The sequence below is a fragment of the Parus major genome, chromosome 9 (genome assembly GCF_001522545.3).
Source record: "Parus major isolate Abel chromosome 9, Parus_major1.1, whole genome shotgun sequence".
In the NCBI taxonomy this organism is placed as follows: Eukaryota; Metazoa; Chordata; class Aves; order Passeriformes; family Paridae; genus Parus; species Parus major.
The window spans coordinates 16,695,250-16,720,970 of record NC_031778.1 but is presented as its reverse complement, the minus strand read 5'-3'; the positions used below and the strand labels follow the sequence as shown (position 1 = coordinate 16,720,970).

At 56.5% G+C, this 25,721-nt stretch overlaps 1 protein-coding gene across 2 annotated transcripts in view; it reads left to right on the top strand.

The window, feature by feature from the left end:
* EPHB3 (EPH receptor B3) overlaps positions 1–25,721 on the top strand; it is a 27,674-nt gene extending 1,953 nt beyond the window's left edge. Inside the window, exons 2-16 of one of the 2 annotated variants that reach the window (XM_015638134.1) lie at positions 11,469–11,533; positions 11,904–12,576; positions 19,726–19,881; positions 20,030–20,365; positions 21,147–21,271; positions 21,427–21,595; positions 21,691–21,796; positions 22,209–22,261; positions 22,429–22,551; positions 22,629–22,876; positions 23,117–23,332; positions 23,423–23,572; positions 23,667–23,860; positions 24,025–24,180; positions 24,456–25,721. In XM_015638134.1, the coding sequence (XP_015493620.1) occupies positions 11,477–11,533; positions 11,904–12,576; positions 19,726–19,881; positions 20,030–20,365; positions 21,147–21,271; positions 21,427–21,595; positions 21,691–21,796; positions 22,209–22,261; positions 22,429–22,551; positions 22,629–22,876; positions 23,117–23,332; positions 23,423–23,572; positions 23,667–23,860; positions 24,025–24,180; positions 24,456–24,564 (2,871 nt within the window). In that variant the 5' untranslated portion in view covers positions 11,469–11,476 and the 3' untranslated portion in view covers positions 24,565–25,721. Of the gene's footprint in view, positions 1–11,468; positions 11,534–11,903; positions 12,577–19,725; positions 19,882–20,029; positions 20,366–21,146; positions 21,272–21,426; positions 21,596–21,690; positions 21,797–22,163; positions 22,262–22,428; positions 22,552–22,628; positions 22,877–23,116; positions 23,333–23,422; positions 23,573–23,666; positions 23,861–24,024; positions 24,181–24,455 lie in introns of both variants that reach the window. The other variant, XM_015638133.1, reaches the window with a different exon arrangement.

Here is a 25,721-nt window from a genome sequence, read left to right as displayed (position 1 = left end):
TCTTTTTTTTTTTTTTTTTCCTTTTTGTTTTCCCTTTGCTCTTGCTGGAGCTGGAGAGAAAGTTGCAGCTGGCCTGGAGAAGCTTCTGCCTTGCCCAGCTTAGGGAAGCCACTGCTCACATCAGGATCAGTGAGCTCCCGCTCTTCTGCTACGTTTGGCATTTCTGTCCGCGCTCAATGCTGCTTCCTGACGGGGACTGGCGCGTTCCAGAGGTTACTGTAAATCTCATGTGCACGTTTGTTTGGATATTTTAGTGCTGATCATAAATCTGGCATGGCCATAAAGCTGTATGCACGTCCTGCAGACAACGGCAGCAAGCAGTCCCCAGACCCGGCCACTTTACCGTCCCCTCCGAGGTGCAACGGGCTGGGCTTGCGGCTGGTGCCGGGCTAGAAGGGCAGGGGGCTTTGGGGGTGGATGGCGCTCCCCATTCCCGAGGGGATGGCAGGGAGTTGGGTTTCTTTACAAGGCCCCACGGGGGTGGAGGAGAAAAGCCGCGCTCAGCAGCAGCTCAGTGAGGGCTTTGTGCTGCCGAGGAGAAAATGGTTTCTCTCCAGATCCTGTAAGTGCGCTGGGTCTGTTTGAAGTCACAATGTGTTTTTCTTCTCCGGTGCAGCAGTCCCTGGGCCGGCTGCAGAAGGAATGCTCTATCCGGGGGCAACAGCAGATCCTTTCTCAAGCACAGGGGTTTGAGCCGAGAAGTTTGTCCCAGCGGGGCTGTGGGAGCAGAGGCCCTGTGGGGAGTGGATGCAGTGGAACAGCATGGGGAATGTGCTGCGTTCCAGGCTCTTGCCGACCATCCAGGGGTAAAATCCCAGGCTTCAAAACACCCTGGCCCAAGGGAGCATGGACAGCCACAGACTGGATCTGCCTGTCGCCCTGGGGGTGCGGGTAGACTGGGACAGGGACCTGCTCTCCCTAGGAGCCACTCTCCCAGGCTGTTTCTGTCCTGAGCTGCCTCTCTGGATTCAAGACTCCATTTAAACTTGGAGTTTCCCACGTGCTTCCCCGTGAACTCCCATGCTGAAGCACTTTAGTTTGCTGCACGTAGTCCTGAGCAGACTCAGGCTCTAGTGATATAGCCAAACCCCGCAATACAGCAAGATTTCTAGGGGGGATTTTCTTCATATGGGCTCTGCCCAGTGGCACCTCCCAGACCCCAGCTGGGTGTTACACAGATTGACTACACTCTGTTCTGTACCAGCAAACCCCTGCTTAATTGACCCTGTGCTGGAACTGCCAGGTATTTTCTTGGCAGAGAGATCTGCTTTCTGTTTAATTACTTTTCACAGAAATGGCGTGTTTCTTGGTGGGGCAACGAGTGAAGTTGGCCCTGCTGTTTTATGGATGCTTGGGGTAGGGCTGTGAAGGAAAGTGGATTGTGGGGCTCCACAATGCTCGCTGGATTCATTAAATCTTCCTTTCTTTGGTAAACGCTGCATTCGAGGAAGTCTTCCTGTCCATGCTCTGAGGAGGGGAGGAGAAGGGCTTTCCTTTGTGTCAAGCAGAGCATGCGGAGAGCTGGCGTGAGGGAGAATTTAGAGTACCAGGGGCCATTTGCAGCCCCACATTTCTCCCTCAGCGTACAGTGAGGTTGTGGCTGCCAGGCCATGCCTGCCCAGACCTTGCAATTGGAAATAGCGGCCTCTGGTTTTTAAGGAATGAACCGAAACTCCTTGTTTTGTTATGATGACTTACTGCAAGAGATATTTGGGGAAACCAGTTTGTTGCATTTTCTTTCCGTGAGCCGTTTGCTGCTGCTGCTGGAGCAGGGGAGCTTGGCGTTTAATTAAAACAGCCCCAGCAATCTGAATCACAGACTTGCATGTTTTTAAAATTGTAGCTGTTCCTGTTGTGCTGAGTCAAACTGGTTTGTCGGGATTAAGCGTCTCCGCCTGGGAGCCGCGCTGGGGGAAGGGTGCTGGGGCGGCCCCGGGGTCGGAATCCCCATTCCCAGCTGGTGCAGACCACAGGGTGGGTGTCAGCCTCCCCCGGAGGAGAACCCTGGGAAAGGGGGACTATACCCAAGGGCTGCGGTGGAGCTGGTGGTTTCCGTTGCCACAAGCTTCTCAGTGGTTGAAACCATAATGAGCTGCTGTTGTTTCTGGGTCCAGCATGTTCCCATGAAGCATTTGGGGGATGGTGGAGATGGGGGTGTCCCTCCACAGACAGGAATCTCCTTGCAGAGCCAGGCAGAGCCCCATGCCCCATGCCATCTTGAAGTCCAGGCAGCCTGTTGTAGTGACACTCCCACCCGACTGGGACGTCCCATTTGAAGTCATGTTTTGGTTTTTTTATTGCATTTTTGTTTTTGTTGTTGTTGCTCCAAACCCAGCCCTGTGCTCTGGCTGGGCGGTGCTGGCAGCGGGGCATGGGCCGTTCCCTCGCAGAGCTGAGCCCCAAGTGGGAGCCATTTTGTAGGTAGGGCAGGTGGGCATCCTGCCTGTGAAGGGACAGGCTTGGCACTCTGGTGAAGCCTCATCCTTCTGTGCTTGGGGACCATTGTCACCCCCGCTCAGCATGGTCGCAGAGGAGTCATGGAACTGAGCTTGGGAGTGGGGCAATGTCCCCTTTCCTCAGGGCCACGTCCCTTTCCCACAGTGCCACCACTCTCAGAGGGGCTGCATGCCTCCCCTGGTGCCTGCTTTCCTCTCGGTGCAGCTCAGCTTTCCAGTCTGTGCTCCCTGAGTCAGGAGGTAGCGATCCCAGTGCTGTCTTCGCATGGCCACCCGCTGAAGAGGAACGGGAGCCATCTTGAGAGGAGGCTGGAGCGCAGCAGCAGGGCTGAGCACCGGCCCCATGGCCGCTCTCCATGCACATGCCAGCATGTGCTGGCTGAGGGTCCCAGGCTGGGACGGGGGAGAATTTTGCTGGGGGGTTCTCTTTATTTTATTTTTGCCCATTGCTAAGCCCTGCTGCGCTGCGGGGCCTGGCGTTTCTCATGCATGTGGCAGGAGCTGTTGACAAACACCTGTTTCTCGGCCCCCTCCCCAGGAATGCCCCGGGGGCCCTGCGGGGGCTGCGGTGCTGCAGGGGTGGGCAGCAGGGATGTCCCCTCCTAGGGGAGCCCTCCCCCAGGATTCTCCTGCCCAGCAGCAGCTGCGGGGGGATTTGAGCCTTGCTGTTCCTCTGTGAGGTGTGGCTGTTGCGCAGGGCTGCCAAAATCCATCCCTGTCCCCGGGAAGGGACGCTGCTGTCCCCATGTCCCCTGCACCCAGTCCAGCATCTCTCGGGTGCTGAGTGCCTGCCCAGCAAGGGCTGGGGCGCAGGGGGACCCCGCAGGGAGGGGGGGCACACACGCGGCGTGCTATCCAAGGCCTTTTTTTTATTAATGAGAAAAATGTGCAGGGCTTGAACGATCGCCAGGAACAGATTTATTCTAGTTCCCCAGAAATTAAACCGAAATGAAGGAGCGAGTCAGCCCGGCCCGGCACCCCCTCCTGACTCTGTGCTTGTTTTAACTTTGGAAGAATCTGAGTTTGGGGGTGGGGGAGGTGGAGGAGGGACGGGGGGGGCAATATTTGGGTTTAAGCAGTTCCAGATGGGCTTGGTGCTCTCAGGAGCTGAGGAAGCGAGCAGAGAGCAGCGTGGAGATTTGGGTAACTGCCCCAGGCAGTAGAGAGGAGGGATATCTTGGCAGAAACTCCCACTCTGAGCTGCCGGGATGGGATGGAGCTTGGCAGCCAAGCTACCCGTCTGTGGGGCGAGCCTTTGGATGTGCACGGAGTAACCTTTTTTGGGGAAGGGGTGGGTTGTTTTTTTTTCTTTGAAATATCATTACTCCTTCTCTGGGCACTTTCCAAAAGTACAACCTGGAAAAAAATGGAGCTGGAGGGGGAGAGGGGCCTTTTGGATCTCAGCCTAACGCAAACAGTTGCCCTGCGGAGGCAAGTCTGCAGTACCCACCGCCTTTTCTTTCTTCCCCTGGGGACTTTGGGGCTCTTCATCCACCCGCCCAGCTCAGCTTGGTGGCCCCGTGGGGACTCTTGCCCCATGAAACCATGGCCACAGGACAGTGGGGTCACAAGAGAGAGGGGGCAGGAGTGTCCCCATCATAACATGTCCTGGAAACAAGCGTGGCTTTGCTAATTTGCTGCCTATGTCCTAGTCAATGGCATTTGTGGCTCTTAACAGGTCTGGCGTCTCCTGATCAGATGAGTTATTTCTGTGGCAGCAGAGGACGGTGGCATGGCCATTCCTGCTGGGAACGGCGACCTATAAATCTGTCCTGCCTGCTGGCCATAGAGCTCCTGCCTGCCTGGCACGGCTGGTCACGTTGTCCGTATGGCAGAGAGCTACAATGGGCAGCCCCTTCCCCTGGGCCAGGCAGGGACATTCCTGTCCCAAGTGGGCAGTCTGGCAGCAGGCAAGGATGAGAATCTGTCTGTGGGAATTGTCCATTCCCCTTTGCACACAGCCTGGCACATCAAAAGCATCTTTTCCCCCTGGACAAGCTGAAGCAGCAAGTACCAGGGCGCATCCACCACACGGGCAGGGATGGCAGCTCTTCCTTGGCCAGGCTGACCCTGGCGTAGCACACTGGGCTCTGACATCCGAAATCCCCGTGGTATTAATAGAACAGTAATTGCAGTGCAGGGCTGGGCTCGGGCAGCTGGCTCCCATCCTCTCTGTGTCGGTACAGCCTTTCTGCAGGACCAGGGCCTGGCAGCAGGACCTGGCAGGCTTTGGGCAGCAGGCTGCACGTGTCCGTAGCGTGCAGCTGGGGGGCAGAAGCTGCTGTCCTCCTAAAGTCCGAGGCTCCAAGTTCTGTGCTGTAGAAGGGGGTGCACAGAGTGTGATGCTGGTGAATGCTAAAGCCCAGCTTGGCATGGCTCTGCTCATAAAATGGCAGAAATATGCCCTTCCTGCCTTGATCCAGTGTGTGACCAGGCGGGAAGGAGCACCCATCCTTCCCTGCATCCCAGCCGCTGCCACTTGATCTGCCTTTTGCAGTGCTGGCACCTGTCCTCTCTCACATGCTTCAGTCTGTCTCGCAGCCATCAGGAAACAGCTCCTGGTGAGGAGCACGTGGCCGGAAAACCCTCTTCAGCCAGTTAGCGGATGGTGGGTGAGCGACAGGGCAGGGCTGGATGGAGGGAGCATTCCTGTCCCCCTCCGCAGCTCCCAGTCATCTGGGATCTGGATCTGGCCAATGCAGAAGGTGCAGGACATTGGGATCAGATGAGGAAGGCTGTGAGAGAGATGCAGTAGGCCAGTGGCTCAGAGCCATGGGACCGTCTCTTGGCTTGAGGTTAATACTCCAGTGTAGGTGTGGGATTGGGAAATGAAGGATGCATCCTTGGAGCATCATTGGAATTGGAGTTTTGGGCCCTGCTGTGAGCTTACCGTGATGCTGGCAAGGCTGGAACTGTCAGTGGTGAATGATGCCAGGTCTGGCAGTGCTGCCCACCACTGGCTGGGTTCTCTGTGCAGAGACTGCCTGGCTTGGTGTGTGCATGCGCCCTATGTGCGCAGAGGGGCCTTAATCTCAGTTGGGGCCTCTGGGCCCTGCCATAATGCAGAAATAATGAGTCTATTATTAAGTGCCCACAGTACTTCTTCACTCTGGTGGCTCGCCTCCAGCAGCAGGCAGAACCTGCCCCGCTTGAAGTGGATGTGTCATCATTTGCCTCAGCAAATCCGATCCCCTTTGATGATGGGCCAAACGCCCTTGGCATGAAGGGCCACAGCTGTGATACAGGCCCCTTTTTTTTTTTTCTTTCTTCCCCTCCTCTCTTCCCTTTGTTCCCAGTTCATTGACAAGTTGCTGGCTTGCCTCGGACCTGGGACAAGTGGCCAGGACGTTGGTGGTCATGAGCGGTCAGAGCCCCTGTGCCTCCCTGGAGAGGGGTGAGGTGGGGGGCCAGCTCCCATGGCAGCCTCACGTCTCTCCCCTCGGCGCTGGGGAGCAGCAGGCGCCCTGCTCGTCATAAGGTTCCCAGCGTGGGCGGTGATAGGGAGTGCTCCAGCCCTTCCCTTGGGCTGAACCACACGGCCTGGCCTGCCCGGCCTGACAGTCGGGGAGAGCAAGGGTGGGACCAGCACAGGCCCCTGGCCTTGCACCGGGCACTGGGGTAGCCAGGTGTGCAGGGGGTCCCTGGAAGAGATGGGATTCATGAAGGAGAATGAGGGCATGTGAGTTGTGCAGTCGCTGGCAGTTCTGCGAGCCCCATCTCTGCAGAGAGAACTAGCAGACAGTGTCTGCCTGAACCTTCCCCAGGCTCCCAACCCCATGCGTGGCACCTCCACCTTGGGTAGCCCCTGACCACTGAGGGTGCCTGCTGGTGCTCTGCCTGATGCCTCCCACGCTGGCTGCAGCCTCCCTGCTCTCCTGGCTCTTGACTGCATCAGCAAGAGCCTCTCCTCCCTGCAGTGCAGCTCCAGCACAAGGGACTGCCAAGTGCTGAAACCTCCCAGCACGCCATCTCCTGTGCTCCAAAGCTGCTGTCTGTGGTGTGCTCCATCCACGGAGCACATGAGCTGAACGGGATGGGAGAGCTTCCTAAATGCAGGCAGGATGTGGAGTCCCCTAGCCCTGAAGCAGGGACATCCCCCGCCTGGGAGGAGGATGGCTACAGGGTTTAGCTGGGGCCAGAGGGGGAAGAATCCTTCTGGAGGAGGAAGGATCTGGGTGAGCTGCACGCTTCAAGAAAACGTGTTGCGGGGTCTCCCAGACCTGACGAGCTCACAGGGCTCTCCTGTAGCTCAGCTTTTGTGTACAGAACGCTTGTCAGCGGGAAAAGTGCAACCTCAGGTTCTCTCCCACAGGCAGCTCTTTGTTCCCAGATAAAGGACCTTACACCAAAGGCCCTTTTGTGCCGCTGCTCAGAACAGTGCTGGGATTAATTGTACCGATAGGTACTTGAATGGGGAGCACACAAGGCCACTCACTCCTGGTGTAATTATCTTCAAAACTGAGAAAGAAATTAAAATATGCAGAGATGCCCCTTTTGGTGGCTTTTTGACTAGCAGGCAATCTCCAAAATTAGAAGTGCATCTCTAAACAAGGTAGCTTTCCTTCCAGAAGAAAAAAGCATGGCAGTGAGAGGAAGAGGCATCTGGCACCACTGTTAGCAGCCACCATGGTGGAAGCCAAGCCATGTCCTGGAGCAAATGGCCATTGATGGTGTCTGCAGGAGCTCAGTGTGGGGCACGTGGCCACATAAATTTGGTCTGGGCCACTTGCCCCATGCTGAGCTCCTGCAGACATGGTGCCATGGTGTGCATAGCTTATGGAGAGCATGGGCACGTTGCAGAACAGGTTCCTCTGTTTGCAGTGAGGCTGCGTGGGTGTCTTTACTAACTTTTCTCCCTTGCCTTCTTCCAGGATGCTCTGGACTTGCCTGAGCTGCCTTCTCATCGGGGAAAAGAGTTGGCATTCTATATTGCCAGTGTATCCTGATAAAAGCCATCAGTCCATGTATTCAAAGGAGAGAGTGTTCAAAGTGGAGCTTATTGGTGGAGACGATTGAGTCTTCCCCAGTGGCTTCATCTTGAAAGAATTTTGATATTTCCCCCCCTTTTCTGGCTCAGCCATCACTGCCGCGCGCGTCTGCCGCTCAACAGCGCGAGACGGGCTCTCTGGGCCTCTTAAGGGGGGAGTTCAAACGTTTTCACTGGCCTCAGACCATGCATGCTGCATTCCTGCGCCTCAGCACCGGGAGAAAGAGGTCCCCGGCTCCAGATGGGTCCTTGCCAGGGCTTCAAACACCTAGTGAACTTCTGGGGACTCTGTGGAGGTGATGGGAGGGCTGCTGGTAGGGGAATGCTCGTCTTTGAAGCTCAGGGTGTACTTGGAAGGAGAAATGCAGGGAAGGGAGGAGACAGCCAGAATGATGCTCACAGCCCTGTCCAAGGAGTAAGAATCTTCCCTGTTCTGAGGTCCCACTCTGCCATGGAATTCCTTCTTCTGTGTGGAGTCAACCCTGGCCAGCTGCACTTGCTGAGCATAGCGAGGCTCCTGCTCCATCCCTTGCTTTTGCCCAGCTGAAGGTAAGGAGAGGACAACTCCCAGAGCTGCAGACAGTGATAAAGCAAGCCTTAGGGTGACTTCCCCAAGCTGGCGAAATTGGGAGCCAATTTCCCGTTGACTAATGGGACCAGGCTCTTGCTGTGGTGTGCGGGATTGAAGTGGCTTTGACTCACTGTTCAGCCAGCCCTGACGCCGTTCACGTCCCTCCACAGCACCTGTAAACCTGAACCGCGCTGGGAAATCACCAGTGACACCTCTCAACCCGCCTCTGGCACCATGGGCCAGAGGGAGAGAGTGGCTGCTTGATCCTGAACCACTGAAGCCCAGTGCTTGGGCTCCCCAGCCCAGGACGCTCTCACATGCCCTTTCATGGAGGGCCAGTGCTTGGTGTGCCCCAGTGGTTTTGGGAGAGAAGACCAGGTTCAGGGCCAGGCCACTGTGAGAGCTCTGTGGCACATTTAAGGGCTGAGAGCTGTTTCTCCAACTCAGCTCAGCATGTGTGTCACCAGCACCTAGACCACACAGCATAGAAGCCCACAGAACCTTCCACCCACGACCTTCACAATGGAAGGCTGCAAGGGTCTGGGAGGCTCCACTGACCTCACATGGATCACTCCCGTGGCTGCAGGAAACCCCCTCTGCCCTCTGTGCTCAGCCTGTTTCCTTTAGCTGAGTTGCTCAGTGATTTTTATTTTTATTTTTTTATTATTTCCCCTCCCCACTCTCTCTGTGTGGTTTACGTGGCTCTCACGCCAACAGCCAGCTTGGCTCTGTCAGTTTTTTTTCTCCTCTGCTGGTCAGATGGCAGATGCTGCCAAATTAGGATGCAGGCAGCAAGCCTCCTGTCCAAGCTGAGGTTCTGTCCACGGCCAGCACTCAAGGAGAAGGACGCTGCCGGAGGGGACAACTGCCATGGCAAGGGCTTCCTGCATGGGGCCTGCTGCCGTGCAGGAGAGTTCCCGCATACCCTGGACAGGTTTGGGAAGCAAACACCCACTGTGGTCTGGTCAGTCCAAGCTATGCTGTGGCTTGCCACAGCATCCTTGTGTCGCTCTGTTTGCGGGCACACCCTGCCACCCAGATCCCCATCTCCCCAGCCTGACTCACCGCCACAGCCGCTCATCCATCAGCAGCCCCAGCCCTGAGAACATAGGGCATCCCTTCCCCGCTCCTCCTGCAGAAACACCCCCAGCTGGCCATGCTGGCAGCAGGGCCCTGCACTGGCTGGACCTGCACAGAGTATCTGCACCGGGAGTTGGCAGCCCCGCACTGTGAGCGCTGAGCACACGCTTGGCTCTGCTCATCGCCAGCACGGCGTGTCTGGGCCCTCGCAGCACCGCTGTGCCCTTATTAGGGCAGCCAGTGCAGGGCCTGTCCCTCACAGAGGTGTGGGCAGCCCCCTTCTGGAACCTGCTCCCCTGTCATCTGGCACTGCCCGCCCGCCCTGGCAGCCACCCCATGCAGGGGTCTGGAAGCACAGCAGCATCTCCAGTGACTGGTCTTGTGGTTGTGCAGAGCCGTGCTTGGGATCCCACCGGGGTTCAGTAAGTGATGGTGTAGGAAATGGGAAGGGAAAGAGCGACTTGTTGTGTTTCCTGGGCAGGTACTGCCATGGGACCAAGCAGAGGCTGCCTTATAGGTGCACAGTGCCCATCCTGTGTCCCACCCCTCCTGCATTACCTGTGTGACAGAGGACTTCTTCCTTCTCTCCCTCTGTTTTTGCCAGATGCCCTAGTTTGTGTTCTTGAGAAACAGCAAATAACCACTGCCCAGTAATCATCTCTGCACTGGTGTCTGTTGTAGATGCTGCCCCTCTGCATCTCTCCCGATGGGGAGCTGGCACCATGAGAGGTTTTCCTCCCTCTGTCTTCAGTGCCATGTCCACTGCTAGTGCCACCAGCCCACAGTGGGACTGTGTGTTTGCTTTAGGCAAACAGCTTGGGCAAGAAGCTGGCGTGCTGGCCCAGCTGGGAACCTGGCGAGCCACGAGGCAGGTCAGAGAGCCCACGTGTCCTCAAATGTGCTTGTTTATCTGTGCCACAGTGGCACCCACAGCCTGTGCTCCCAGCCTGCCTGTGGGTGCTGGCCTGGGAGCTGCTGGCGGGTCTCCCCAGGGTGGGACGCGGGAAGAAGGTGTTTACCTCCAGTCAGGCTTCATCCGAAACCCTGCAATGCATGAATGCTTCCTTCCTCCTCCACACTTCCTCCCTGGCTGGGTCAGCCTGGGGTTTTCCTGGGGTGGAAGGAAAGAACCTGAAACTGCCTCTTGCTGTGGTGCTGAGCCATGGTGCTGGTACAACTCAGCTGCCCAGCTGGCGAGAGTGAGCAGTTCCCAGCCCGCTGCTGGGACTAGGAGAGCCATGGCTCCCTGCCCTTAGTCTTGAGCCCGGGTGGGCTGAGAAGTGGACAGATGGATGTCCTTGGGGAGCTGCATAAGGTTTGGGATGGGGCCATACTTGCAGCTGGGGAGGGACAGGCCCTCATCAGGGAGGTGTTTTGGTGCTGGTCCTGGGTCCTGCTCAGTGTAGGCAGCAAAGCCCCCCTGAGCACAACAGGGTCTCCAGGCATCTGCAGCCCTTTTCTTCCAAACCCCACCTAGGCAGAAGAAGGTCCAGAGGATGCTGGGGTGCCTGTTCCCCTCCAAACAGCCTAAGGGCCATCCCTGGAGCAGGGCTCACAGGGCCAGCAGCTCACAGAGGGGCCATTGGCCCCTGAGCATGTTGGTGTGCTCTCATCCTTGTGTTTCACTCCTGGTTTTTGTGCGTGGTGCTCTCGCGGAGCCACGCGGCTCTGCCTGGGATTAGCGACAGCTGCCTGCAATTGCAGCTCTTCCCAGACAAGCGTCTCGCTCCCCCAAGGCTGGGGCTGGGGCTGTTTGGGGAATGCTGCCGGGGTGGTTTGTCTTGTAGTCTGCTCCAGGAATGTTGGCCAGACGGTCAAATTCTTCTCCCCTCTTGTAAAATGAGTGATGTGGGGCGTCTCTGGGAGAGCAGCCTGCCAGTCCCTCCTCCTCTGGATAAACCTGCCTGGCCCGCACCACCCTGTCATGGGAACAGGCCCTTTCAACCCCAGCCACAGTAAATACGCGCCCTGCCAAAGCAGAGGGGGAGTGTGCGGACAGGGGCGCCCCGTCTTCCTCCTTTGGCACCCCCTGCACTGCCTGGGGGGCACATTTGGCTGTGCTAGTGGCTGGGGATGGCAGCCTGTCCCCATCTCCCCCTTGCCACCTGGCCAGCTCTTCGTCCTGCTGCTTGCCTGCTCCAGCACAGCTCTCCAGGGACGCCTCGCTCTTCCTGTTCTCTTGACAGGAGAAGAGAAATCTGGAGTCTGTCTGCGCCGCTCCCCCCTCCTCCCACCATGTCTCACCCCCCAGGTTGCTGTTTTCCACAGAAATGTCAGGCTCAGCTCTCCTCTCCCCCACTCCTCCTGGTTTTTTTCCCCTCTAATCTTGGCCTTCATCTCCAATTACTTCTTTCTCTCCTTCCTTTCTCTCCAGAGACCCTGATGGACACGAAGTGGGTGACCTCTGAGTTGTCATGGACAACTCATCCGGAGACAGGGGTAAGTTCTGAACCAGCCCTGGTCCTAACCTCCAAAGGGCAAAGCTGGCCCTGGCCCCATGGGAATCATGGTTGCTCACCAGTGCCTTTGTGTAGCTGGCTGCATCTTTCTCCTTCCCTTCTGTACGTATCCTTGCCTCATGAAACGATCTCCTCTTGACTCCATGCCAGTGGAGTGGGAGTGCCATGGTCCCTGGCCTGGGTTGCTCTTAGTCACCTTGATGACCAGGAGGGTTGTGACGGGTGGAGGTGCAGCTGCTGCTCTTCCCTGTTGACTGGTGCCTGTTCCCCCCGCCCCTGTGCCATTCACAATGTGTCCATGGCAATGATGTCCCTGGCTGGGGATCTAACCCTTTCCCTCTCAATCACAGTGGGAAGAAGTCAGTGGTTATGACGAGGCCATGAACCCTATCCGCACGTACCAGGTCTGCAATGTACGGGAGGCCAACCAGAACAACTGGCTTCGTACCAAATTCATCCAGCGCCAAGATGTCCAGCGTGTCTATGTGGAGCTGAAGTTCACTGTGCGGGACTGCAACAGCATCCCCAACATCCCTGGCTCCTGCAAAGAGACCTTCAACCTCTTCTATTATGAGTCAGATACGGATTCTGCCTCTGCAAACAGCCCTTTCTGGATGGAGAACCCCTATATCAAAGTGGATACAATTGCCCCAGATGAGAGCTTCTCCAAGCTGGAGTCTGGCCGCGTGAACACCAAGGTGCGCAGCTTTGGCCCTCTCTCCAAGAATGGTTTTTACCTTGCCTTCCAAGACCTGGGAGCCTGCATGTCCCTCATCTCTGTCCGGGCCTTCTACAAGAAATGCTCCAACACCATTGCTGGCTTTGCTGTCTTCCCGGAGACTTTAACGGGGGCTGAGCCCACTTCCCTGGTCATCGCACCAGGCACCTGCATCCCCAATGCGGTGGAGGTGTCTGTGCCCCTAAAGCTGTACTGCAACGGCGATGGCGAGTGGATGGTACCTGTGGGAGCGTGTACATGTGCTGCTGGATATGAGCCCACCATGAAGGATACCCAGTGCCAAGGTATGTGCATGGCAGAGCGATCCTGGCTTTTGCCCCCATGGATACCTTGATGTGAAGGAGGTGGTTTTGTGTTGAGCTCAGTCTGCTTTTGGACGCTTTTTCCTGATGAGTGAGGAGGGTGATATCTCAGAGGTCTGGTCTACAGTTTGACTCCGAAACCTTAAAACCTTTGTGGTCTGGACTCATGCAGTGTCTGCTGGTACACACTGGTGAGCAACCACCAGTGCTACCCTCTGTGGGATGCATCTCCTTGAACGGAGCTGCATCTCAAGGCATGGTCGTCAGCAGGGATCCAGCACATTTAAGCTCTTGAGAATTACCAAGTTCTCTCATCACTGCTACCATATCCAGCATCTTCCCTCTCTCCCTCCTGCAGTGCTCATGGCTGGGGCGAGGGATTGTTCTTGGCAAGTGTGATTTCACGCTGCTTGTGCGGAGGCACTCGGAAGCCCTGGTGGTGAGCAGGGCTCCACTGTGGGAGAAGCCATGCTGATGCATGTTCCCCCTGCTGATGCATGTTCCCCAGTGCTGGAAGCTTGCAGCAGGAATGGTAGGGACCAGCACAAAGGCAGGGAATCTGAAACTCCTTGTTCTTGCTGGAAGGGAAAGAAACATATCGTGCAAATGGAGATACTGGGGATGGAGAGCCACCCTAGCAGCAGGATAGCTCTGCGTGGGTCCTGCAGCTGCCATGTTCTCCCACGATAGCTTTGGTGTTGCTGTTTAACCCCAGTTCGGGTGTGTTGATAAGGAAAAATCTGTCTGGATGAATGTTGCACTCCCTTGGGGTGATTTTTTTTCTTGGGAGCTGTCTCTGGCAAGCAGGACCCTGCCCGGGGGTGGCTGGGGTTTAGGGCAGAAAGGTTGCCGTTCCCCTTGGCTGCAGGCATTGTACAGGGAGTGGGATGCTGGCTGGGACCCCAGCACTGGATGCCTTGTCCTCGCCGATGACGGGATGCTTGGCGCCGGCCCTTTGCTCTTGGCAGGGGCCATATGATTTGGGATGGCCTGTGACGTGGGGCTCGGGTCAGGCTGGCCGCCCCGTTGGCTTTGGGAGCAGCTGACAGCCATGCTGCTGTGCCTTGTTAGGGAGAGGTCAGTCTCCACAGGGCCACAGCTCTGCTGAGTTCCAGAGCCTCCAGCACCATCAGTGCCAGCACAGCTCATCAGTGCCATGGCCCCCTGCATCATTCTTGTGAGCAGCCAGTCTGGCTCCTCTTGAGCAGATGGACACCAGTGCCAGGCATCCATCCGCACTTCAAGCTGCACTGAGGTCCATGTTCCTGGGGAGCTGCTTTCCTTCTTGCTTGGACTGGGAGATCTCAGACCATGCACGATGTTGGCTCTTTCCCAACAGAGTGGGGTTTGGACACAAGGTGACACAGTTACCAGCCAGTACCAGGACTTTGCTGAGAGGAGGCATCCCAAGGCAGGGCAGAGCTCCTCAGATTAGGCTCAGGAGCCTGGGGCAAGGTCCCATCTCCACATCCCCGAGCTGGACAGACCCCCATGTGGCGGTTTTCCCAGCGCCTTTGATTTCCCACCAAGCCCCGGCTTCTGCTGCAGCAGGCAGGGAAGCCACGCTGGGCCATGGGCACGTCTCCATCCGGCAGCCTGCCTTCTTGCTAGGCAGAAGCGGTGGTGTCCTCACGTTTCTCTGGGAAAGTTGCGCTACGCTTGTAGGATCAGATTTTCCGCCATATGATCGTGTGTTTTAAGTGGAAACAGCTGAAGAAGGGCTGGGAGAAGCCGGAGCTGTAGCTGTAGCTCCTTTTCTCCTCTTGGCTGGATGTTCGCTTACCCCATTTCCACAGTCCAGCACCACCAAGAAGTCTCTGAGCCCGTGTCATGGGCAGCAGTGTGGATGCAGCCCCCCAAAGCCGGGGTTTCATCACTCCCGCCCCAGGGAGCTCACAGGGGCTTCACCGTGCGGGCGAGCAGCGCTCCAGAGTGCCAGATGGCATTTTAATAAATAACAATACCCAGTTACTGCTTAGATGGGATAAGCCCTGTTGTAAATCTCCCCCTTTTCCCAGACTTTCAGTGGCCTTTGAAGACCTCCTCCTCCTCCTCCTCCTCCTCCTCCTCTTTATCTCCATCCAGAGCCAAGATTAGAGCTCTCATTCAGACCTGTTACAATGCAGCTTGTATCCCGGTCCCTCGGGAGCAGAGGGCTCATCCTGCCTGACTGAAGACAGTTTCTTTGGCATGCTTTGTAAGGCGATACGCCAGGCTGGTACCTGGCGCTCTACTCCTGAGTTGCCACAGCATTGATTTGGCATCTCATTCTCAGCCTCATTATCTTTATTTAATTAGCACATGGCCCTTCTGGGGGTTGTGCCGCTTCCCACACACTCCCTACCACTCAGAGCTGCAGAGGAAGCTCTTGGAGGACAAGGAGGAGCTGCTGGCCAGGGAGGGGGGCAAAGGCTCCCACATGCCTCCATGGGCTGGGGTGCACTGCCTTCACACCCCAAGCCCTGCAGCCCCTGGGGTTTAGCCTTCCCCCCAGCCCCATCCCTTCTCCTTTTGGTTAGGAGGCACCCAAACTGTTCAGGGGATTTGGTGTCAAGGGGCTCCCCAAAAATGCTCCTGGGCATGTGCTCCATGATGGATTGTTGGGATTTGCACCCCTTGTATTGTTTGCTTCACACAAAGACAGAAAGGCTGCTGTGCCGGGGTGAGCCTCCTCCTTGCATGTCCCCTCTGCTCATGGGGGAGACCTGGAGGAGGACCACAGTGCCCCCAGAGCCTGCAGCCCGCTTGGGAGGGAAACAGTCAGTGTGGCACGGTCCATGGACACCCGGAGCATTGAAGATGATAGAGTCCAGCATGACACCACACCTTCCTGAGACCCATTTCTCAGTCTTCTTGATGTTTCTTTCCTTGTGGCACCAGGCACTGAACATTTGGACACAATCAGTAGGTGAGTGCAGGTCAGGCTGGGGCCAAAATCAGAACTTTTGCAAAAATAAAATTCCCTTGCAATCAGTGACTAATGAAAACATCACCCTGAATTAAATAAAAAAAAATTTGCCAAGCAAGCATTGCACTTGCCAACTGTTTGCAGCTTTGCATTGCAACATGGGCTTGCTGCATGAAACCCAGGAAGTGAAACTGCCTGGGATTAATTGCCCGGGATTCCAGATCAAAGGCAGCAGCAGGGAAGGCAGGGAGAGCTGCCGGTTTACAGCCAGGCAGCTCCACAATGGGTTACTTGTAACACAGTCGAGGAAATCTGCCCCTGCCGTCCTGCCTGTGACCCACTGTGGCTCAAGAGGCAGCTTTGCTTATTGAATTTTTTTTTCTTTTCTTTAAAAAAAAAAGGAAAAAAATTGTTTTCCTGCCTTTTCCTTGGATGCCACTTCAAATCCCCAAGGGCTCTTTCCCTTCTCTCCCTTCAGATTTACTCCATTCATTTTTGGACTGCACTAGTGTGAAATATTTTCACCCAAAGGGTGATTATTTTACTTTTTTTTAAAATAACTGCCTTTTAAGAGAGACTTAAAAACAGAGTTACCGCCTCAGCTGTAGCCAGGCTGTTGCTTCCACAGCTCTGCTCCATCTGTAGCCACTTACGACAGCGAGAAGGGAGCGAGCTGTGCAGGTTCATAAAGCACAGATCGTCCTGAACAAACCTGACTGCTGCCTCTAAAGAAATTACAGGGCTGATGGGCAAGGGGATATGATCAGTTTAATTTATCTAGGTTCAGGCGAGGCATCCTGCTTCAGTCCTACAGGGAGAGAAATAGCTGGAAGAATGCTGGAATATTGTAGTGTGAATGGAAAACAGTCGAAACATGAAACATGGTAGTTTGGGGCTGTTCTTTCCCAATGTGTCACAGCTATCCCTGCCTTCCCCAAGGGAGGGGACCCCAAAGTTTTGGGGATGCATGCGTGGTTCATTGCTGCTTGCCTGCATCCCATGCAATAATGGAGGCTGCCTACGGGATGAGTCATTGCTCTCTGCTGCTGCCAGAAGGGTTTTATTTCGGTGTTTTTTTCAGCTCCCTTCCTTGAACTTTATTCACCAGGGTGGGGATTGTATTTGGGAATAGTATCCTCCTCTTCCCCCAGCTCTGTGCTGCAGCTCTTTGAGACAGGATCAGGCCCTGGAGGTGGGCAGCTGATGAAAATCCTGGGGGGGCTGCCAGAAGCAGCCGGATGGCCGGGTGTGCCATGCCCCATAGAGGGTGCAGGGGCAGCTTTACAGCAGGGCTCTGTTACTGTCCTACTCCCTCCCACACCCCACACAAATCCCCTCTGTGGCTGATCCCTGCTGTCAGGCCAGACTGCCTCTCCCTCCCATCAGTTCCTCTTCAGACCAGGGAGCTCCGCTTCGGTTCCCTGACCTGTTATCCTGTGGCTGTCACTGACTGTCATGTTCTCCCCAGAAGTGACCGCAACACAGCACCAGGAGATGTGATCTGTGTGCAGAGGTTCAGAGTTGTTATTTTATTTGAGGACACTTCAGCAGGAAAAGTGCTTATGCAAAGCTCTCGGCAGGGAGAAGGGAGCCTGGCTTCCCCGCTCCGGCTGGATGGAGTCACGTTCCCACTCCAGAGCTCCCAGGCTCGTTCCGCAGCGTGCCGGCCAAGACAGTGGTTGTTGTACAGGCAGTTTCTTGCAGAGAAGAGATGACACAGCGGCTTATCCACCAGGGACCTGGGATCAGCTTTCAGCTCGGTTACAGCCTTCAAATGTGGCGGCTGAGAGCTGTCACGCTGCCACCGAGGTCTTTATGCTCTGATTTATTAAGCAGAGTTGGAAACTTAAACACTGGAGTGCATCTGGGCCTCGGTCCCTCTGCTGCTCTTCCCCTTCTTAACAGAGCTGGTTCATGGCTCGTCCCCCTCCTGCCAGGGTGGCATGAGGATGCAAGGAAAAAGCTTTCATCCCTTGTGCCTGCACTGGGCACTACTTAGGGATGGCAGGCAGCAGCTGAAGGACAGCTCTGCCTGTCCCTTCCTCCTGTGTCTGGGAGGCCACAATCACCTCTGTGCCCATAACCCACTGGGCACCAGCTGGCACCTTGTGTGTGGGAGACCAAGTGCCCTCATCCCTCCTGCAACCTTTGCAAGCACCTGGCTGTCCTCGGCTGCCATGCCATGCTTGGGCTGTCACCTTCACACAAGCTCTGCTTGCTCCGGCTTCATGCTCCCCCCAACAAGCCTGTTCAGGGGGTTTTGTCCCTGATGGATCTGGGCTCCTCTCCATAACCAAAGCATGTTTGGCAGCTTTCTGAGCCCAGAGCATTCCTGTCCAAGAGGTTTCAGTCATCTCTCATTCCTCAACAATCTGGTTCCTTATGTGTGAATCTGCATCCACCCAGTTTGAACCGCCCGGGACTCCAGCCGGGGTGGGTCTGCCTATGCCAAGGCTGCTCTGCAACCTCTGGGCCTCTGCTGTCCACGTAAAGACACATTTTCTGGTGGCCCGATTGTCCCAGGCCAGAAAGATAAAAGCCCTGGACTTGCTGGCTTCCCATTGCTTGCCAAGGAGTAGATCTGTGCACTCCTTTGCCATCCAGCCTGCACAGTCGGGATGGGCAAAGCTTTCCTTTCCAATGGGAAGGCCCAGAGGCTGGGTGAACTCAGGTCAAGGAGCTGGAGTCAGTTGAGCCATGTAGTCAGTCCTGTTTTGACCAAAGAAGAGTCTCATTGCCGGAAGGCTCGCACCCTGGGAGCAGGAAGCAGCTCCTGACACCCGTCCAGGCAGAGGGGCTGGAGAGCAGGCAGTTGTCTCTGCAAGGGGCTGCTCTCACATTCCCCTGGCCAGCAGCGCTGCACTGGAGCAGGGCTTCTTCCTTGAGGTTCCTGGTGCCTGGACAAACCAGAGACCCAAGACAGCACCTGGAGCTGCGTGCAGGTCCCTGTGAGGCCGGCCTGGCAGCGTGTGACTCACAGCACTCCACGCCCCGTGTGGGGCTGCAACCAGCCGGAAAACTTCCACAGAGGGTGTCGGGAGATGCCTCATAGCAGGAAACTTCCACTTGCCACAGCCTGGTGAAGCACCAGGAAACATCCCCCTGTTTTCACTGTGATGTGTGACAGGCATGGGAGGTGGAAGGGTTACGTGCCCTCGGAGCTTCCCTAACGTGGTGGAGTGAGGAGGATGTGCCCTCCTTTGGGGCCATCGGTGCTGATGCTGCCCCAGCTGTGGCAAACAGGGTGATGCCAAAGCAGAGCTGGCGCCAGTGGGTCTCTCACCTCATCCAGCTGCAAACACAGAGCACAGAATCCGCTTCCTTGGGCAGCAATGTGATAAACTGGGCTATTTTGAGGTGTGGGTCAGGTTCCCAAGGACGCTCTGCTCCTTGGCTCAAGTGCTGTTAATCCTTTCACGTGCCCCTCATTACAAATAAACACCTTGTGGTGCCAATCGAGCTGTATCCCAGGACTTGTGGCTCCTTGGAGGACCCTGATCGGAAGTGGAGGAGGGAGGTGGCAGTGATGCTGAAGCAGCTCTTCAGCCAAGGACCTGCAGGAATGTTTTCATCTTGCTCAGCGCTCCACTTGAGTCAACCTCATGAGGTGCCACCGCCCCGGGACTGAGAAGTGGCTCAAGAGCCTGAGGCGGAAGGTTTGGGGCTGAGTGGCTGATTTTGGGTGGTGGAGGCCTCTCGCAGGGGCTGCTGCAGACAGGGCAGAGGAATTCTTGCTTTCCCAGCCTTACTTCCCCAAAGGATGGACCTGGCACTGTGAAGGTTGCCAGGCCTGGAAATGAGCATGGCCATTCTCCATGGAAGGAAGCATGGTAATACCCTTCAAAAGGGCAGTGAAGAAACAGGACTGAGGAATGGAGCTCCTGGATGGACCCGCCCTGTCCCCTCATACTGCTGGTGGTGACCAACTCATCCCACCTCCAATCACCTCCGGCCTGCTGCTGGAGCACAGCATTTCCTGGCAGAGCTGTGCCTGAGCCATGTGGTGCTTCCAGCAGCCCACTCTTCTCACCCTTCCCAGCCATGCGTCCCTGGGCATGGCTGATGGTGGTGGAAAGGCCCGTAGGAGGCCTGAGGTCTTCAAGCTGCTGATCAAAGGTTTGGCAGGGCAGCGAGGAAGAGTCTGCCCAGCTGTGGTGGGAGCAGTGAATGTTTTTTGGGTTCACTTTCACTTTATAACTCAGGTCTGGTTTTCTTTCCTCCAGCATGCGGCCCAGGAACCTTCAAGTCTAAGCAGGGGGAAGGTCCCTGCTCTCCCTGCCCTCCCAATAGCCGGACCACCTCTGGAGCAGCAATGGTCTGCACTTGTCGAAACGGCTTTTTCCGGGCAGACACGGACCCCGCAGACAGCGCCTGCACCAGTGAGTCCTGTTCTGGGCAAGGAGGGGAGGCAAGGGAAGCTGTGGAGGTGATGGGGGTCTCTGTCTGGGACGGGGCTATGTGCTGTGCCCATGCCAGGGGTGAGTTGGACATGAAGACACCACCCCTGCCCCTCACACTTCCCTGCAGGTGTCCCCTCAGCCCCCCGCAATGTCATCTCCAATGTGAACGAGACGTCGCTGGTGCTGGAGTGGAGCGAGCCGCAGGACACGGGCGGGCGGGATGACCTGCTCTACAACGTCATCTGCAAGAAGTGCAGCGTGGAGCGGCGCCTGTGCACCCGCTGCGACGACAACGTGGAGTTCGTGCCGCGCCAGCTCGGCCTCACTGAGCGACGCATCTACATCAGCAACCTGATGGCCCACACCCAGTACACCTTCGAGATTCAGGCTGTGAACGGCATCTCCAACAAGAGTCCCTACCCTCCCCATTTTGCCTCTGTCAACATCACCACCAACCAGGCAGGTCAGTGCAGCCACCAGGGAGCAGGGGCTGTATCTCCTCCTCAGAGTGAAGTGGAGCAGAGATTTCTTTCTGACAGCCTGGGAGGCTGCAGTCCTTTGTGGTGCTGCCTAACCGGCTCCCTGGGCCTGCATCTAATCCCCTGGGTAAACTGTCCTCTCTGTTTAAAGCATGTCCCTAGAGGAGATGAGATCAGAATGCATGCTAGTGGAGAAGACTAGGGCTGGCAGATGCTCCAGAGAGCTCTGGATCTCCTAGACCTACCCCAGAGATGCTGTGCCTGCTGCGAGGGGAGGAGGAAGGAAATGAGATTTCTCTCCTGTGTGCCTGGGAAGGGTCAGCACCAGCCCAAGCCTTTGCAGGCAGCCAAGTGCTCTGCCATTCCCTCCTTCCTCCCACTCTGGCCCTGCTCCAGCGTACTGGTAATCTCCAACCACTGCGCTCTGATCTGATTTCACGGGTCTTGCTGCTGGGGTGGAGCACAGAGCTCCTGGTGAGTGGAGGAGGGGAGGGAGCCCCAGTTTGGGCTGCTAGGGCCCTTCCCCAGACCAGTTTGCAGTTAGGCATGGGGTGAAGCATGACCTCAGTATTATTTCTGAGGCTCCCCTTGGTGTTGAGATCACACTTCCTTATAGAGACTTGGGGGAGACCAGTCTCAAAGCTTTTCCATGCCTTTCCACCAAGATTATCCAAGCAGGTCACAGGCAGAGCATCCCCTACACTGTGTGGGGTGGTGGAGGGGGAAACCTGGCACAGGTAGCTCATTCCTTCCCTTCCTTCCTAGCTCCGTCTGCTGTGCCAACGATGCACCTGCACAGCAGCACTGGGAACAGCATGACACTGTCTTGGACTCCCCCAGAGAGACCCAACGGCATCATTCTGGACTATGAGATCAAGTACTCGGAGAAGGTAAAGCAGGAACAGCCTTCTCCCTCCTCCAGCCCTTCTAGCTGGCCATCTGCACCATGGTATAGGGGGTCCCTGCAGACTTGGTGCTTGGGGGATGTGGGAGCCAGCAAATGGAGGGTGGCTTCACAAAGGTGACACCCACGTCTCCCCTACAGCAAGGCCAGAGTGATGGCATCGCCAACACAGTCACCAGCCAGAAGAACTCGGTGCGGCTGGACGGGCTGAAGGCCAACGCTCGGTACATGGTGCAGGTCCGGGCACGCACCGTGGCAGGATACGGCCGCTACAGCCTCCCCACGGAGTTTCAGACAACTGCTGAGGGCGGTAGGTACCAGCACTGGGCTGCCTCCATCACCCAGGCCTCCTTGTGTGTGCTCTTTTCCTGACTTGACTTTGATTCCTACCTGTCCCTCCATCAGGTTCCACCAGCAAGACTTTCCAGGAGCTGCCTCTGATCGTGGGTTCGGCCACGGCAGGGCTGGTGTTCATCATCGTGGTGGTGGTGATTGCTATCGTCTGCTTCAGGTACTGGCTTTTCAGGGCAGAGGGCTTCAAATCTGGGTTTGGGGGTTGTTCATGTCTGCCACAGAGCTTTCCCCCTTACCTATGGGCAGAGCTCTGGCAGCTCCAGTCACAGAGTGAAGGGCTGGATCAGCCACGCTTGGGTCCCAGAGCATGGGTCCTGTGGGAGGATTGTGCCTCTGCTTCCCTGGCGCGAGCTGGGCTCTGCCCAGGCTCTTGCCATGCACTCAGCACAACTAGGCCATCTCCTCCCATTGCACCTCGGGTGGAGGGATGGCTCTGCTCACAGGCTGCCAGAGGGAAGGCTCTCTGGCATAGGCTGTCTGTGCTGGGATTTGGAAGTCGGCAGTGAATGTCTTTGCCCCATCAGGAAAGGGATGGTTACTGAACACCTCCTCTCGTCTCCTTTGGGCAGGAAGCAGCGCAACAACACCGACCCTGAGTACACAGAGAAGCTGCAGCAATATGGTGAGTGTGAGAGCCCAGCAAATGGACTCTGCCTGCCCTCTCCCAATTCCTGTCCCATGCAAAGGGGCAGCCTTTTCTAACAAGGGGTGGGCTAACAGTCAGCCAAGCAGCTTGACATTTGTCATCCTTGCTGTGTTCCATCCTGGTGATGACTTCTGCCCTTGCAGTCACCCCTGGGATGAAGGTATACATTGACCCCTTCACCTACGAGGACCCAAACGAAGCTGTCCGGGAATTTGCCAAAGAGATTGACATCTCCTGTGTGAAGATTGAGGAGGTCATTGGAGCAGGCAAGTCCTGGGACTGGGCACAGCAGGTGCTGCCTCTCACCCTGTCCTGTGGCTCACCTTTCTCCTTCCCACTACAGGGGAGTTTGGGGAGGTGTGCCGTGGGCGCCTGAAGCTGCCTGGCCGCCGTGAGATCTTCGTGGCCATCAAGACACTGAAGGTGGGCTACACGGAGCGGCAGCGGCGGGACTTCCTGAGTGAGGCCAGCATCATGGGCCAGTTTGACCACCCCAACATCATCCACCTGGAGGGGGTGGTGACCAAGAGCCGTCCTGTCATGATCATCACAGAATTCATGGAGAACTGTGCGCTTGACTCCTTCCTCCGGGTGAGCATCCATCCCTTTCTGCCCTGGGCTGGGGACTGCAGTGCATGGAGGGCAGCAGTTCTGAGCCCTTCTCCATCTCTACATTGTCATACTGGTGTCCCCAGGGTTAAGCTCTTCACAGACATCATGAGTGGGAGAAGAGGGGTGGCCCTGGGGAGGATGAAGGTGATGATTGCACATTGGGAACCTTCCTCAATCTGTTCAGGGTGTTGCAAACCCCTCTGATCTCTTCTCTGGCAGTTGAATGATGGGCAGTTCACAGTCATCCAGCTGGTGGGAATGATGCGAGGCATCGCCGCTGGCATGAAGTACCTTTCGGAGATGAACTATGTGCATCGGGATCTGGCTGCCCGCAACATCCTGGTCAACAGCAACTTGGTGTGCAAAGTGTCTGACTTCGGGCTCTCTCGCTTTCTGGAGGATGACCCAGCTGACCCTACCTACACCAGTTCCCTGGTATGGGGCACTCACGAGGGATCATTGATCTGGGGGTAGGGGGAGACGTCTCAGGTATGCACTAAATCATGGAGCTGTGTATCCATGCAGGGGGGCAAGATCCCAATCAGATGGACAGCTCCTGAGGCCATCGCCTACCGCAAATTCACTTCAGCCAGCGACGTGTGGAGCTACGGCATCGTCATGTGGGAAGTGATGTCCTATGGGGAGCGACCTTACTGGGACATGTCCAACCAGGATGTAAGTGCTCTCTGGAGGGTGGGGAACTGGGAGCTGTAGGCTGCCTGTGGGAGCCCAGGTGGCTCATAACACACCTCTGCCTGTCTCTCTGCAGGTGATCAATGCCGTGGAGCAGGATTACCGCCTGCCACCCCCCATGGACTGCCCCACCGCACTGCACCAGCTGATGCTGGACTGCTGGGTGCGGGACCGCAACCTAAGGCCCAAATTTGCACAGATCGTCAACACGCTGGACAAGCTCATCCGCAATGCTGCCAGCCTGAAGGTCATCGCCAGCGTCCAGTCTGGGTCAGTGACATCCTTGTTTCCAGCCAGCATTTACTGCAATTCCAGGGAACACTGGGGTGGATGGGAGTAGAGCTGTGGGAGGGTGGGGATAAGAAATGTCCCTTCCTTCCAGTTACACCTCTCCATCCCCTGCTCCCTGTGACTGTGGCTCTTTTGCCCTTCAGCATCTCCCAACCTCTCCTGGACCGCACTGTCCCAGATTACACCACCTTCACCACCGTGGGAGACTGGCTGGATGCCATCAAAATGGGACGGTACAAGGAGAACTTTGTCAATGCTGGGTTTGCCTCCTTTGACCTGGTGGCACAGATGACTGCGGAGTAAGTCCCTGCTTGGTAGGGAGGAGGGAGAAGACTGGGACTAGGGCTGCTGCACACTGTCCCTTGTCTGTCTGACAGCCATCTCCTCCCACCTGGGTGCGTGGTGGGCTGAATTAAGGACTGAGATTCAGCATCCAGTCCCCTTTGGTGTTAGAGAGAGCACTGGAATTTGGCAGAGGGCTGTAATGATGGATGGGTCCCTTGCAGCAGTGGGGCAGGGCCACATGTTGATGTTGCTGGTGGCTGGGGACTGAGTCTTCATCTTTTCCTTGCAGGGACCTGCTGAGGATAGGAGTGACGCTAGCAGGGCACCAGAAGAAGATCCTGAGCAGCATTCAGGACATGAGGCTGCAGATGAACCAGACGCTCCCAGTGCAGGTTTGACCACAGGGGACTCTGCATTGGAACGGACCAAGGGAACCTGCCAAAAAGGTTCAGTTTGCGGTGCAGCCCAGCTTCCTGTTTTCCCCTCCACATGGCGCTCCTCTGCCTCGGACGGTCGCCTGGGATGGGATGGGACGGGACACCCTTCCCTGGATCGAAGGCACTCATGCTGAGAGGGAGCCCAGCTTTTCGTCCCGTGTCCTGGAATGGCGAGGCAGCAACACATCTTCATATTGAAGATGGATTATGGGACAGAGATGGCACAACCCACTTCTCACCCTGTCTTGGTGCTCATCGGTTTGAAGAGTTGTTCTGCTTCTTGGATTTCTTTTCACCCTGTTTTTTCCCCCAGTCCTCACTTCCCTCACCTCCCCGAGGCCACAGACTGTTGACCCGTCCGCTGAGTCCATCAGACACGTCCAAAGCCTTCCCTAACTCTGTTCCCCACACAGAAGCAGCCGGGGGAGGCTGAGCCAACAACAGGGCTGGGGCCACCAGCCCCAGACAATCACTCCTCTCCTCCAGCCCTGGCAAGCCCTCCGCCCAAGGGTCTGCACTGGAACGTGTCCGAAGGGAAGGCTTCGCTCCCTTTCTTGGCTTTGCACGCCAGAACCCGAACCCAATTTACTATGCAGGGAGTTAGGCAAAAAAAAAAAAAAAAAAGGAAAAAAACCCAGATATATTAAAAAAAGGTAAGAGGAGCAGAAAGGGGAGGAAGGGGGACCAGGTGCCCAGCTCCTCATCTCTTACCCTCTTGGTTCTCCTGGCCAGCTCTGGACTGCAGAGCAAGGCCATCAGCACGTTTGCACAGGGACCCTCCGCCCCCGGACCGACGGCAGCCACGCTCCCCCTGAGGGGCCGGAGAGCAGGGCTGGGGCGGGGGCTGCACCGGGGGCCGTGGCTCCCCCAGCCTCCTCTTTTATGCAGAAGGAGCAGGTGCCGCCGGCGCGGCTGCCCACTCCTGACACACGCTGTGATTGCTGCCAAAAGACTCACTCACCTTTCCCTGAGGATTCACTGCAGCCCGGTTCCTCCGAGCCGAGGGAGAGACTCCCAGCGTGCCTGAGTGTGCGTGAGTGTGTGCATGCGTGCGTGGGTGTGTGCTGGCCGCAGGACTGTGGGAGGCAATGGGCAGAATAAAGGCAATAAGAATTTTA